A 14,842-nucleotide genomic window follows, 5' to 3' on the forward strand; every position below is an offset into this window, starting at 1 on the left:
GTGGAGAACTTCCTACCTGCATCACGGATTCTCAGGTGAATGCTAGGAAGGGGGGCCCATCCAGACATATGTTGTGGTCATCTGTACCAATGATAGCCAGAAAGACGTTTTGGACAAGGAGAAAGAGGCCTTCTCAGTAGTGTGCTGCAGCTGCTCATCCTGAGCCATTCCACCCTGGGTCCTGGACTACTGTTCTCCTCCTCCTCGCCTCTCCCCAAAGAACAGGATTTCTCCCTCAGCATGTGCCTGTGCTTCTGTTACAGTCACAGTATTTTCAGCTCTGATACGAATCCGTTAAGTTCATCAGAGCAACAGCTCCCCAGGGACCAGGAACAAGCCAATTATTGCTAAGACCGTTTCTGCAAATGAGTTAGTAGGAACAGCTCAAAACCAGAAACTTTCGTCCACCACACACAGATCTTATCAACTATATTCATGCATGGGCCCTGTTGCCTCTTGGCTGGTGTTATAGGAGTAGTTCCCAGCAAGACACAACGCCAGGGTTCTTCGAGTCCCAATACGCGTCAGGATAATGACAATTTCAACAGCATGGACCACAATGTCAATTGTGGGCTAAAAATGAAGATTTTCCAAAGCAAATGTTGGGCTTTAACAGAGCATTTTCAGTTGTGCTTCTCACCTCTTCAGAAAAACAAGCATCAGCTTTAAAAGCTAAGTGCTGTAACAGCTGATTTTTTTTTATTAAAAGGAACTTGATTTCAACGCCCACCCCCGCACCCACAGACACGCATGCAGAGAGAGAGAGAGAGAAAAGACGTTTGAAGTAACTCATGTGAGGAACATGTATTTATGTCATGTGAATGGACTGCCTGGACCACAAAACACAGTATGTATTCCCTGCCTTCTTCAAAGAGCTGGACATTGCAAGTCATATGCACTACACAGGGCCAACCAATATCAACTACAGCTCGCCAAACCCAATACGAGGTTCCAATATTTGTGTCCATATAAGGTCTTCTGCAGTGCCAATAACAGCCAGAGACAATCACTTCAGTTCTGCAATGTTCCTAAAGCAACAATATGGTGAGAAAGTTGTACTTTCGGGGTCACATCTTGTTATCAATTACTCCAGATTCACACTGGTATAAATTAAGAACATAGACATGATCCAAGCTGTCCAACTCAAACTAGAAGGAGGGGCAGCTCAGTGGTTTGAGCACTAGCCTGAGCATTGGTCTGTTAAACCCAGGGTTGAGAGCTCAATCCTTGAGGGGGCCATTTGGAGATTTAGTTGGGGACTGGTCCTGCTTTGAGCAGGGGGTTGGACTAGATGACCTCCTGAAGTCCTTTCCAATCCTGATATTCTAGATCTATTACGCACTGTTGATTATCTGGTCCACATTGGTCACACGTTATTCCAAACAAATGCTATTTATTCTATTTCAGGGCACTGCATCAGGAAGAATGTCCAAATATTTAACCCTGGAAATTGCTATTTTGTCCATATCAGAATATTTTCCTGATCATAGCAGAACTAAGAGGATAGCATCAGTCAAATTTGACCATTGTCTACTTAGAGCCACAAATAGGGTCTTTGGTCATCACTGCTTAAGTTAAGTGATAAATAATGATTTGCTGTTCTCCCATCCCTCTGGTGAATGGCCCCTCGTATTGGAATCAGTTGATATTGATTTTCCCTAATTCATAATAGGTCCAGACCAGACTATTTCATCAAGTCTAGAGATGCACAATATTAAAAATAGCCTTATGGGACACTGAGGTAGACTGTGCCAGAATAGGACAAAAAACAAACAAACCCACCACACCCTCCTGCCTAGTTTTCAAAGATAAAAATGTACACGTTTTGTATGCTTTAAGAAAGAAAATTGTTTGTTTTTATAGTGATTTATTTTATATTAAAATAAATAAAAATTTTCCTCATAAGAAAACCTCTCTCAATTAGAAAAGTGTGTGAATATTTCTTCCCTGCAGTGTAGCATAGAGCTGCTAAATAGTTACTAGTTTGTAAAGCACAAGAATGCAAGCTAGACCTTTCGAACTGTGAAGTTCTGGCCTCAGATTTATACAATACATTTTGCGAACAATCTTTTTGTACCTTCTCCCTTTGTCCCAACCGAGTCAGGCCCGACAAACATCAGGGGGTGCTGTTCCTTTCAGGAGGTGCAGAAAGTCCATAATCCTTGATCTAGGTGCTGTACTACCAGGTGTCTATAGTTTTGGGTTAGCAGGGAGGGATCAGTGATGTGCTCCCTATTAGCACCAACCCTTATTTTATTTTCAGTGATTAGTCTTTCAATTGCGGGGAGGCCGAAGCAGCCACATGTGGTCTGAAGTAACAAGCCACACATGTACATGCTTAGTGCCCCACCCTGATAAGCCAGGACTGCATCCAGCACAGGGAACTCACGGGGTCACAGAGAAAAGCTGCTGATTTTCACCTTCTGTCTCCCTTTGAAATCATCACCTGCATTATAAGAGCCTGCAAGATCCAGGGGTTTGCGTTTTTCAAGCCTGTTAGTACATTCACTCCCCCCTGCTTCAGCCCCTTTCCCTGACAGTACATCCTTTCATCACTGTAGGAGACATGTAGTTTCATGATGCTTTTCTAACACCCTAAGCTAAACAGCTTTGCCTTTTATGCAAAGAGCAGCAAAACAAAGCCCAGCCCAAAACACAAAAGTTAGCATCCTGAAGAGCTGGAGGGGAGGGCTAAGAACAAAACTGCCCCATAACGATCCATGGGGAATGGTGCAGGCATCTCAGGAAAACACCAAAGTCTCACTTGTTGTGCCAGGCCAAATGCCCACGCAGGCTGCAGACAGGCACAGACTAGTTCACCACAGTCATGTTCAGCTTCGCCTCCACTCATGGAGCCAGGAGCCTAGCACTCCCCTCTTTGGGTGGGTTAGTGTCTGTTGTTCTGTTAGAGTTTTTGCTCTTTCACCTGGTGCTGTTTTCTCCAATGTCTGTGGGAAAGTGCACATGAAAGGGAAAGAAAGTGAAGAAGCAGAGCGACGGAGGGCTGAGGCAATGCTTTGTCTGTCAGCCTCCACCAACCAACTCAAGTCCAAACTACGTTATCTTGGGGCTGGAGCCGGCTGACTGTGTGATATAAATCACAAAACTATATTTTAAAGCCTTGTCAAGTACAAACTTAACATGTGCTTCATAGTTCCTAAGAGGGTAATCAGCTAAAATAAAGTTCATTCTGAAATCCATGGACCACTTTAAGACCAAACAAACTCATTCCCCAATCCCCTCCCCCCAAAAATCATCATAAACACTCAATAATTTATATGGTAGTTAACATTTAAAACTAAAAACATTTTAAATATGCTACAACAAACAATATATATACTCAATGTTATAAAGACAGAAAGCACGATATCAGGTCATGGGTTCCTGTTTTGTTTGGTCTTGAAAGTAGCCACAAATCTCAGATTTCTACTCCTTTGGCTCCTAGCATATTTTTCCTCATATGCTAATGAGAAAAAACTACTCCTCAAGAGTCCTTAGTACAAAAATAATCTGTTTAGCGTTCAATCACTCTAGGAAACTGGGAAAGAGAATACATATTTCCAAGAAGAGGAAAGCTTCTGTGAGAACATACAAAACTTATGTACAAAAGAAGTGTATATTTGTATATATATATACACACACCCCCATGTATATATACTGCGCGTGCGTGCACACACACACACACACACACACACACACACACACGGATTTAACTCATTAAAAAAGTATGAAAGCAGCAGCTATTGGTCAATCTGAGGAAATGGCGTGTCCAATTGATGGGTGTTAAAATCCTTCAGCTCTAGTGAAAGAAATGCTTCTGAAGAGGATGCCATAAAGCTTGGAATTCTGCTGAGAACATTTATGTCCTGCAGAAGTTTTGTTCTGCAATTTTATAATGTAGCTCAGACATCACTGATTTTCATTCCTTTGTTGGCAAATGTGGATTCTCTTCTTTCAACCTAATTTACAAGGTCAGCTCCTGTTTTGAACCATGGCTACAGAAGGGACAGCCACCATGGAAACCTTTTCCATTTATGTTCACAGATAAGTCAATTGACAACCACTCAACTTGTCAAAAAAAAAAAAAGTCTCAATCATAGGATGATTAAAAATCTGAACAGAGAGTTTGTAGTTGTATGTCATACGCTGTGGCAGCAACAACAAGAGTCCTGAGATTCATGGAGGGGAAAAGCAAAGACACAACCCTTGGGCCAAACAGGAGGTGTTAGGAAGGGCTCGATCTAGGCATGGACAGAATCCGCCCGTTTTTCTTGCCACCGTTCATGTGAGTGTAAGGTATATGCTCTTCATAGTTCCCCTTGAGGCCCATGGCGGGCCCATTGTCCCGCCCCAGTACTTTGTCCCTCTGCGAATAGGAGGAAGGGTCAAGGGGTATGCTCTCCATGTTCTCAAAATCCATCTCAAACTCCTCTGTCTCGGGAGGTTTGTTTTCTTCACTGTAAAAGAATGACACCTCCTGGAAGCTGGGGTGCAAGTCCTCCTTCAGCATCTCAATGATCTCAATGAAGGTAGGGCGCATTTTGGGGTTGTACTGCCAGCACATCTGCATCAGGCTGTGCCTGAAAGGGGACAGAGAAGAGAGTCAGTATCTGGGAATCACTTTCACAGGCACAGATCTGAGCAGGGCCTAGTGTAATTTAATATCCAAATCTATGTTGGGACAAACTCCCTGCAATGGCTGTCAGCTCTCTGATCGAACATTTCCACTTAGTCTCTTATGTTTTCTTCTATTCCTGGTCTCCAATTTTCCTATTATAGCCTCATGCTCCTCTCCTTCCCTGTCTGCCAGGGCCCATGACTCCCTCAGATTCATTCAACTGTAGAAACACAGGAATGGAAAGAACCTCCTGGCCATAGAGCCCATTCTGCTGCTACTGCAGGCCACCCCATCATATAACCCTGTTCACAAAACTTACTGAGCTCCATTTTAAAACTAATTCAGTTGTTTGCCCCACTACTCCTACTGAGAGGCTGTTCCAGAACCTCCCTCCTCTAATGATCAGAAACCACCTTCTAATTTCCAGTCTCAATTTTCCCATGGCCAATTTATACCATATTTTATCCTTTTTCTAAGTCTGCTTAATGTTCTCTCTCTCTACAAGAGGTTTTCTTTTCAAGCCTCCCTGTATTTCTGACCTTCTGTGTTTACCCTTTCCCCATCCCTCTCATCTCTACCTGCCCTGCCATTCCTCCTCCCAGCTGCTCCCATGGGCAGCCCAGGTCCTGTTCACGTTCCAAATGCAGGCTCTGGAAGATGATGGCTAACACGCCAGACAACACGCAGCCTAGAGCTGGCTAGGCTTGGGTAGCAGGACACAGACAGCTCCACTGCCATTTTTAAAACTAAACGCTGGAGCTAGCAACTCGTCTGAGACCCTGCAAGTTTCATTGTAGAAGGGTTTGTTAGTGGCACCATGACATTCAGCACTCCAGCTCTTAAGCACCATCACTCTCTTAGTAACCCCACCCCTGAGAGGCCATAGGGGGTTAACCTATTGTTATTTCATCATTTGGGAGGAGAGTTTCAGTGCTGCCTTGAGGTTGGCTACAGAATCAAACATGGAGCACATGCTGGGCAAGGATAAAATGCTGATGGGATGACAAAACCACTGGAGAGGACAGACTAACCAGGGCCCTTGCGATGCCTGGGAGACAGGAAAGAGACAAGACAAGACATGACACTTCGCACCCTCCCTTCCCATTCACCATATGAGGGATTCCTGAAAGTTAATGAATGGAAAATGGCCACCACCCTTGCCTAGAAGCAAACCAGGTGGAATTGTCTAATATAGACGTACGACCAGGTGTCGCTTTGCAGACAGCTTCTACAGTGCAGTAGCACCCGTCCCTTTGATTGATGAGCCTCTCCCCAGCATTTACAGCCACTTGGCTAGGAACTGCAGAGAAGCAAGCACAGCCCTAGCACACCACTCTGCAGAGGTGAATCACTGTGTGTTAAAACGCAGTGATGGGAAAGGCCTTTTGTTTTGGTCTATATATATTTTAGACTTTCCCTGTGTTCTGGCCTTCACACACTCTGGTGTGCACTCTCTCTTCTTACGATTATATAGCCCAATTTAGTTTGGCTTTCCTTTCTGGTCGCCTGGGCTGCGCTGGACTCTCCTCTTCATCTCTGGGTCACTCAGGATGGAGTGACAACATTTCTTTGTCAGTTGGCTCTCAAAATTCAGCTTTGCTCCCCCCGTTCATCAGGGGAGGAGGGAGGTGGAATTACAGCCACCTTCACTGGCCATACCTTAACCAAAGGAGCATAACTTGGTCAGTTCCCACTCGCCTCTAATACTTACAGTCTCTCTGGACAGTTGTCTGGCTGATCCAGGTATCCTCCATCCATTACAAATTTTAGCACCTGTTCGTTAGAAAGTCCCTGGTATGGCTGCTCCGCCAAACTACTTATCTCCCAAAGGACAACTCCAAATGACCTGAGAAAAGACCAGAACCACTGATCAGATTGATACTGAGGATCTAGAGAAGAAATGGTTCAGCTTACTTTTAGCGCAGGAAGATTTTAGAAGATGCACTATATGTTTAAGAAGCGGCTTCAAAATATAATTTCCTGTTCTCTGCAGAACTTACTATCCCGCCACACACACATACATCACGGAATGCAGAGTGCAACTTACCACACATCTGAGTAAGCAGTAAAGACACCATCCTTTAGAGATTCGGGTGCCATCCACCTCACAGGCAGCAGCCCCTTGCCTCCTTTACGGTAATAGTCGGTCTCATAGATGTCTCTGGTCATGCCAAAGTCTGACAAAAGAAGTTAGGATGTATTACTAATGTCCAGTCCTTGCTGAAAGGACTCCCATTTCTGTAACATGTGCACATTAACACTGTGTGTACCAGCACAGAGGCAGGGCCAGGTAGCCACACTGCAGGACTCCTGCCTACTTCATTCCACTGGTTTCTTCCACAATCCTCTCCTGGATCTCTCCACTGTGGGAGCCACAGTAGCTTGCCTTAGAGTCTGTCCAACTATGTAGCACATTAAGTTAAACCACAGAAAACAATTCCTTTCCTTAGGTGAGGCTATTGTGCCTATGACACCCCAACTTTCAGTCATGCTGCTATCTTGAGAGTATTTAGAGAATGAGCATATTCCCCCCTCCCCCCACTCCTTCCTAAACTGTGATGCAGCCATGGTACCATTCATGGTCATGGTTGTAACTAAGCTCTATTTTGACGGATCTCTTCCCACTCGTTTGAAGAAAACAGAATTCCTTTTGGCCTGAAATTCCAGATGGCTGGCCTCAGCCCAGAGGAGGCTTTGAGGGGGAGTTGGATTATTTTTAAATTTTATCCACTCAACTGGTGTTAAGAACTTGTTTTAGACATTTGTCCTCCATAATAACTAGACCTTGGGCCTAATTACATCTTTAGCAGTCCTTAGCTTTTAGTTTATGCTCTATGAATAGGATACTTTCTCTGTCACAGTTCTCATGGAAGCAAGAAATAATATGACATTTCCTGAGGAGCTCTCATTAGAGGAAGTTATTAACTACATTTTAGTAGAAGCTATAGAAGCTGCAGTGAGGCTCACCTAGACAATCCACTTACCAAAGTGCCTGCAGCACCTTCTGCAAGGCAGGTGAAACAGAAAAAGATATCGGACAAAGAACGTTCACCTTAATGTAGAACTTGAAAGACAGTTAAAAACCAACGGAGGTCAGATGTCTTTTTATAGCACTAGTCTAGGATTTCACAGAACCTCCTTCCCGACAGGTAAAGCTTAGTATTAGATTTGACGCACACATTACATACCTCCAATTTTTACAGTAAAATCTTCTGCAACCATACAGTTACGGGCTGCAAGATCTCTGTGGACAAACTTTTTGGCGTTCAAGTAAGCCATACCATCTGCAATCTCTGCAGCCATCTGGATCATCTCTCTGAGAGTTGGTGGGGGACGGCCAGGGTTATTCTGAAGTTAAGTCAGAAAGTATTAAAAACCAAAGCAAGTCAGTCTGTTGTATGACACGCTCCCCCTCCCTCCAATATCGCTTCTCTCCCACCTTTACCTCAGCATCAGGTCTCAGGGAGCGAAGGTAACTTTTCAAATCTCCATGTGCCATCAGTTCCATGACAACCAGTGTGGGTTGTCCTTTTGAGACCACCCCTAGGAGGCGAACCTGAAAAACACGGAAATGGGCATTCTCCCTTAGCATTGTGTCTGGGCATGGCACATTTGTGAAAATGGAGTTTACAGTGAAACCAACTGTGACACATGGCTGGAAAGGGTTAAACAGCTTGCAGGCTGAATGTCCCAAAGCCCACCTTTAAAAAGTCATGTTAGAAAGGTATGTGAATGATAAATTAGGGCCATTCATGCTAAATAGGCTAGAACTTTGAAATGAAAACCTATATTGTTAGAAGTAATACTAACTGTGCCACAAGTACTCCTGTTCTTTTTACTAATTGTGTGCATCTTAGATGCTACCTGTAAACAGACAAGATCAAAAGGGAATATTAACATTTAGATGAATCTTGGGTAAAATAATGTCATTGTCTAGATGTCTCTTTGAAGTCTGTAATAGACTGCCTAATGGATAAATTGCCCTATGTTAATTTGTGTGACTAATTACTGGTGTTTAGAAAGCAAAAGGTTACATCAAAAGCCTATTGTTTAATCAGGACTGTGTGGTCAAGTGGATGCTAGAACACTGTCATCTCAGATCTGCTTAGGCTTCATCAGGGGAAGTTTGAGTCGCAAAACTGAGGTCCCAGTTATGCTGGGACGCCCTGAATATGAGAATTGGACATTGGAATATGACCTATGAACTGAATTCTAAAGGAACTTTGCAACTACAAAGCTCACCATCTCTGCTATGAATCTGAACCTCAGTGGACTGAACTCATGTCTGTATTTTATGTTGATCTTTTAACCATACTCTCTCTCTCTTGTTTTTTGATAAATTCTAGTTTAGTTAATAAGAATTTGCTGTAGTGTGTATTTGGCTAATATCTGAAACATTCATTAACCTGGGAGGAAATGTGTCTGATCCTTTGGGATTGGTAGAACTTTTTCTTTTATATGATTAAATAAGATTTTCAGAAATCATCATATTTGACTTAGGTACCTGGTTGGAGGCCTGAGGCTGGATCACTTTTAAGGGAACTGTGTTGTTTGGACTTCCGAGTAACTAGTAAGAGCGATCTAAGATACACAACTTCAGCTACGAGAATAGCATAGTTGAAGTCAATGTATCTTAGTTCGACTTAGAATCACTTACTTTGCGTCTTTGCGGCGTGGGATCGATGGCTGCCGCTCTCCCATCGACTCCGCTTCCACCTCTCGCCATGGTGGAGTTCCGGAGTCGACAGCAGAGCGATCGGGAATCGATTTAGCCACATCTACACTAGATTTAACTTTAATAGGTTTTTGTCTTCCCCATTCTTTCAGTTCACCCTAATTGAGTGACCACAGCTGGCCCCATCCCAGTCACACCAACACTTCTGTAGCAAAATCCGAGTGCTGTCATGGGACACAGGGCCCTATCATGAAGGGGGGAGGAGGAGCTTGAAAGAGCAAAAGGGAAATTATACAGGAAGATGAATTTTCCAGACTCTGCCACTCTCTCTCATTGATGGATTTTGCTTCCTTTTTAACCATTTTTTCAGCCTGATCCTCTAGCATTATAAAGCACTAAAGGAACATTAGTTCAAAGGTGGGATTTTTACCAGCAAGTCATTTAATGTAAAGAAACTTCACTTACCACATGATGGCAGCTGAATCCTTTCATTACAGAAGCTTCATTCAGAAACTCAATGCGCTCCCGGAGGCTGGCAGATTCATTAACGGTTTTCACAGCTACCCGAGTCTCTGGCTCCCCTTTCACTATGTCTTTGGCTATCCCTTCATACACCATCCCAAAGGAGCCTTGCCCGAGCTCTCGGAGAAGGTTAATCTTGTCTCGTGGGACCTCCCATTCATCGGGCACATAAACTGTCACATGGAGAAAGACATTTCTGAATGAGGACAGCAGTTACTGGAGAGAGGTTTCTGCAATCAGGCACAGGAGACAGGAACACCCAGGCCTTAACACTGTTCCCACTTCAGCAAGACAGGGGCTGGACTAGAGACTGGGGGCCAAAGTCACCCCCTGCCTTGTGCAGCCATTTACACCTGAGCAAGGTGGGTGGAAAACACTGCCTAATCAGACAGCAGTATTTCATTCCCACTTTATCCTGGTGCAAATGTCTGCACAAGGAGTAAGGCAAGAAGCGTCTGTCCCACAGACAGTAGGACTGAGTCTTGCAAAGCGTGTGCCAGGGAGAATCTGCAGGGTGAGTGATAGAACGCAGCAGCAAGTGCACAATGCAGGTAAAAAGGGGATTATGATCCACAAGCAGACATCCAGCATTCACATTCACTAGTTCAGACACCCATGCTTCACTCCTGTACTGGATGGAATATTCCGCACCGAGCTCACTTTTCACAAAGATATGACAAATCTAACAAATAACGGACACTAAGACACTGTTCCAAAACTCAACATCTTAAAATAATCTTGCTGCGTTCAGACTGTCAGCCTTGTCTTGGGCTAGAGGACAAACATGACTGCTTCAGTAAAGAAATAAGCTAAAGGTGGATTTCAGTAAACAGCCCCCTTCTTACTCCTCTTAACACAATGAAATTAGATGCACAGTACTTTGCTTAAACACAGTGTATTTGTCCAACCTCACTGGCATTCCTACAGCAGGAAAGGGAGGAAACTCCTTTCCAAACCCTTTTCAGTGGATTACACAGAGTAGCCCTGAGAAATGCACGGCATGTGAAAGATGCAGGCGTTGATTGTGATCCCATTAAATATTCTTTGCAAAGCATCAATGTACCAGAGATTCTTGAGCAAAAAAACCTGGATAAATACAACAGCCAAGAGTGGCAGTAAAAATCCCAGCATCACCTGCTTTATGTCCCTGTGCTGCAGCACACAGATCAAAGTAGCAAGCATGTTAATAGCACACCACTTCCTAATAGTTATCACCAACTCAAAAGTGGGTTTATTTTTTTTAAAACTAATTGAGCTCCTCTTTTCTACCCTAGAATTGCTTTAGTAGCAACATTTTCCCACCCACAAATGGACAAGAACATCCTTTAAGCTTTTATACATTGATCCATGTTTCCCAAGTCATAATTCCAAACCAAGTGAAGCATTGGAATGATCAGAACTGCAGCATGGTCTCACCATCACTGGCACTCAGGTACTCTGGGTTAGAGGATGCATAGAGTGGCCCAGTTGGTCCTTCAGTTTGTCTGGAAGCAAGACAGATACATAAAAAGTTTCAGTATTTCTACAGTTTTGCGCCTTGTGTTTCTGTTACCTTAGGGCTCATGGGGCTGATTGCCTTCTATGATGAGATAACTGGCTCTATGGATATGGGGAAAGCAGTGGATGTGACATATCTTGATGTTAGCAAAGCTTTTGATACGGTCTCCCACAGTATTCTTGCTAGCAAGTTAAAGAAGTATGGGCTGGATGAATGGACTATAAGGTGGATAGAAAGCTGGCTAGATCGTCAGGCTCAACAGGTAGTGATCAATGGCTCCATGTCTAGTTGGCAGCTGGTATCAAGTGGAGTACACAGGGGTCGGTCCTGGGACCGTTTTCATTCAACATCTTTATTAATGATCTGGATGATGGGACGAATTGCACCTTCAGCAAGTTCGCAGATGACACTAAGCTGGAGGGAGAGGTAGATAAGCTGGAGGGTAGGGATAAAGTCCAGAGTGACCTAGACAAATTGAAGAACTGGGCCAAAAGAAATCTGATGAGGTTCAACAAGGACAAGTGCAGAGTCCTGCCCTTAGGATGGAAGAATCCCCACACCACTACAGGCTGAGGACCGACTGGCTAAGCAGCAGTTCTGCAGAAAAGGACCTGGGAATTACAGTGGACGAGAAGCTGGATGTGAGTCAGCAGTGTGCCCTCGGCACAAAGAAGGCCAACAGCATATTGGGCTGTATTAGTAGGAGCATTGCCATCAGATTGAGGGAAGTGATTATTCCCCTCTATTTGGCACTGGTGAGGCCACACCTGGAATACTGTGTCCAGTTTTGGTCCCCCCAGTACAGAAGGGATGTGGACAAATTGGAGAGAGTCCAGCAGAGGACAAAGAAAATGATCAGGGGGCTGGAGCACATGACTTACGAGGAGAGGCTGAACGAACTGGGGTTATTTAGCCTGCAGAAGAGAAGAGTGAGGGGGAAATTTGATAGTAGCCTTCAACTACCTGAAGGGGGGTTCCAAAGAGGATGGAGTTCGGCTATTCTCAGTGGTGGCGGATGACAGAACAAGAAGCAATGGTCTCAAGTTGCAGTGGGGGAGGTCTAGGGCAGTGGTTCTCAAACTTTTGTACTGTTGACCCCTTTCACATAGCAAGGATCTGAGTGTGACCCCCCTTATAAATTAAAAACACTTACTTATATATTTAACACCATTATAAATGCTGGAGGCAAAGCAGGGTTTGGGGTGGAGGCTGACAGCCTGAAACTCCCCATGTAATAACCTCACGACCCCCTGAGGGGTCCCAACCCCCAGTTTGAGAACCTCTGGTCTAGGGGAACCCTGAAATGGTGGCAGCACGGTGGGATCATTTTGAACCAGAAGCACAGACCTCAGTATTTTAAAAGGACAAGTGGCCTTTTTCCTGAATTTTTGGCTAAATCACTTGGTGGTGGCAGCAATACTGTCCAAGGACAAGGAAGTTTTTATCCTAAGCTAGTAGAAATAAGCTGGGGGAGGGAGGGGAGTCTTTCATGTGGACAGGTTGGATATTAGGAAACACTATTTCACTAGGAGGGTGGTGAAGCACTGGAATGGATTCCCTAGGGAGGTGGTGGAATCGCCATCCGTATTGGTTTTTAAGGCCCAGCTTGACAAGCCCTGGGTGGGATGATTTAGTTGGTGTTGGTCCTAGTTTGAGCAGGTTGGACTAGATGACCTCCTGGGGTCCCTTCCAGCCCTGATATTCTATGACTCTATGACTTGGACTCGCGGGGTTGTTTCATTGTTGTGTAGACTTCTGGGCTCAGATTGGAGCCTGAGCTCTGGGACCCTCCCACCTCGCAGGGTTTAGAGTCTGGGCTCCACCAAGCCTGTGGCCTCAGTCCCGCAAATCAGAGTCGGCTGGCATGGGCCAGCCACAGCTGTCTAGTTGCCATGTAGACATGCCCTTAGAGTCTACATACAGCCATGTAATTAAAACAACTCCCAAAGCACAGGATAGATAACAGTTCCTGAACTTCAGATCTCCAAATGCAAGATGTTTCCTAAACAAGTCAAGTCATTTAGCTGTTCTGCTAAAATCTGTTACCTCTTTTACAAAGCCACAGAAAACTACTAGCATATCTCTTTGGTAAAACATTTTGTTGTTCTCCTGAGAGCTATACACGTCACCCACCTCTTTTTCACAAATACGTAGGCAGCTCCAATAATTCCAGCAATTATTATGCAAAAAATGATTGGGACAACAACAACAGCAATATTAGACTGAGGGTTCACTGAGAGAGAGAGAGAGAGAGAGAGAGAAAAGAGAGAAGTGTTACGTGGGCTTCCAAGCAGTTTAGTCTTTTCTTAACTGAAATCCCGCCAGGAACACCTGCACACCCATAAGTACAGGGTGAGATTCTGCCAAAGTGACAGGAGTCAGAGATGCTCAATGGCATTACAGAGCTGGGCCAACAGTGCACAAAGCAGGAATCTCTTACTATCCAAATCTGCTGTGCTCCACCCAGAACAAGACTGGCAAGCACCTCAGCACTTTGACGGCTGCAGACGATCCAGCTAGCTGGCTAATTCACGTAAAATGTGGGCAAATCAAAGTGCTTAGGAAGATCCCTGATGGGAACTTTGACTAGAATCAGAGGTGGCTCCCAAATGATCTCCATCTCCACTGCCTTCTTGCGCTCCAAAACTCAAGAGCAGAGCAAAGCCATTTCCGACACAAAGTGGATGGGAGTGCTTTTCTCGGTATTCAACTCAATGCACAAGGCAGCTCTTCAGTTTCAAAGAGCCCATTTCCAGAGGTTTCTAAGCTCACACATGGGAAGACAGTTTGTTTTGCCCTGAAGCCATTGGCAAGCAATGCATGGCCACCCAGGACTGTGACCTCAGCGTTAACAAATAAGTGAAGGAAACAGAGCAGCTTTTAAGAGACTGATTTTCAAGGTTCTCTAACGCGCTTGCCACTTGTAATCCCCATACTTTTCCCCATGCACTTCGATTCCAGTGCCCCCCTGCTCTGTGCTGTGCTCCTCCCTCCAGAAAATAGCCCGGATTTCTATTAAAACATTAAACTTTGAATAAGCAAACTCACAATAATCAGCCACGTAGAAATATGCGGGCTCTGTCCACGACCCATTTCCTGCCAGCGAGGTGGCTCGGATTCGGACGCTGTAGTTTCCAGGCTGTAATCCACGTAATTTACAGCCCTGTTCATTAGCAAACTGCTTACGAGAAACGCAGTAGTGTGCCTCCTGCAAGACGACGGAAAATGACAGCTTTACTTTACTGCCTCTTGAAGAATGCAGCAGTCAGGAGGCCTGTAATCACCAACCTCCCTTCCACAAATTAATCTGCAAATCTTCTCCGTCCAGCCCCTGCTGAACTCCAGTAGACAGAGGACACAGCACAACAGCCCAATGTCTAGGGAGACTGAGAAGATGGTGGAAATAGAACTTGTGACCAAGAATTATGAGCTCTCAGATCTGGCCTGCCCTAAGGCTGTTACTCGAGAGCGCTTCTCTTCACCTATGCCCAATGGAACAAGCACGTGCACTTTGACATGCAGCCCCTGT

At 44.7% G+C, this 14,842-nt stretch overlaps 1 protein-coding gene across 2 annotated transcripts in view; it reads right to left on the bottom strand.

Moving 5' to 3' along the window:
• Window positions 1-677: 677 nt before the first annotated feature.
• Window positions 678-14,842, bottom strand: part of INSR (insulin receptor) — a 123,085-nt gene continuing 108,920 nt past the window's right edge. For both annotated transcript variants that reach the window (XM_075070976.1, XM_032782860.2), the window contains 9 exons: window positions 14,362-14,521; window positions 13,447-13,546; window positions 11,232-11,299; window positions 9,759-9,988; window positions 8,064-8,174; window positions 7,807-7,966; window positions 6,666-6,795; window positions 6,330-6,464; window positions 678-4,580 (listed from right to left, as the gene is read on the bottom strand). In XM_075070976.1, the coding sequence (XP_074927077.1) occupies window positions 4,226-4,580; window positions 6,330-6,464; window positions 6,666-6,795; window positions 7,807-7,966; window positions 8,064-8,174; window positions 9,759-9,988; window positions 11,232-11,299; window positions 13,447-13,546; window positions 14,362-14,521 (1,449 nt within the window). In that variant the 3' untranslated portion in view covers window positions 678-4,225. The remainder of the gene's footprint in view (window positions 4,581-6,329; window positions 6,465-6,665; window positions 6,796-7,806; window positions 7,967-8,063; window positions 8,175-9,758; window positions 9,989-11,231; window positions 11,300-13,446; window positions 13,547-14,361; window positions 14,522-14,842) is intronic.

The sequence above is a fragment of the Chelonoidis abingdonii genome, chromosome 11, assembly GCF_003597395.2.
Source record: "Chelonoidis abingdonii isolate Lonesome George chromosome 11, CheloAbing_2.0, whole genome shotgun sequence".
NCBI classification, from domain to species: domain Eukaryota; kingdom Metazoa; phylum Chordata; order Testudines; family Testudinidae; genus Chelonoidis; species Chelonoidis abingdonii.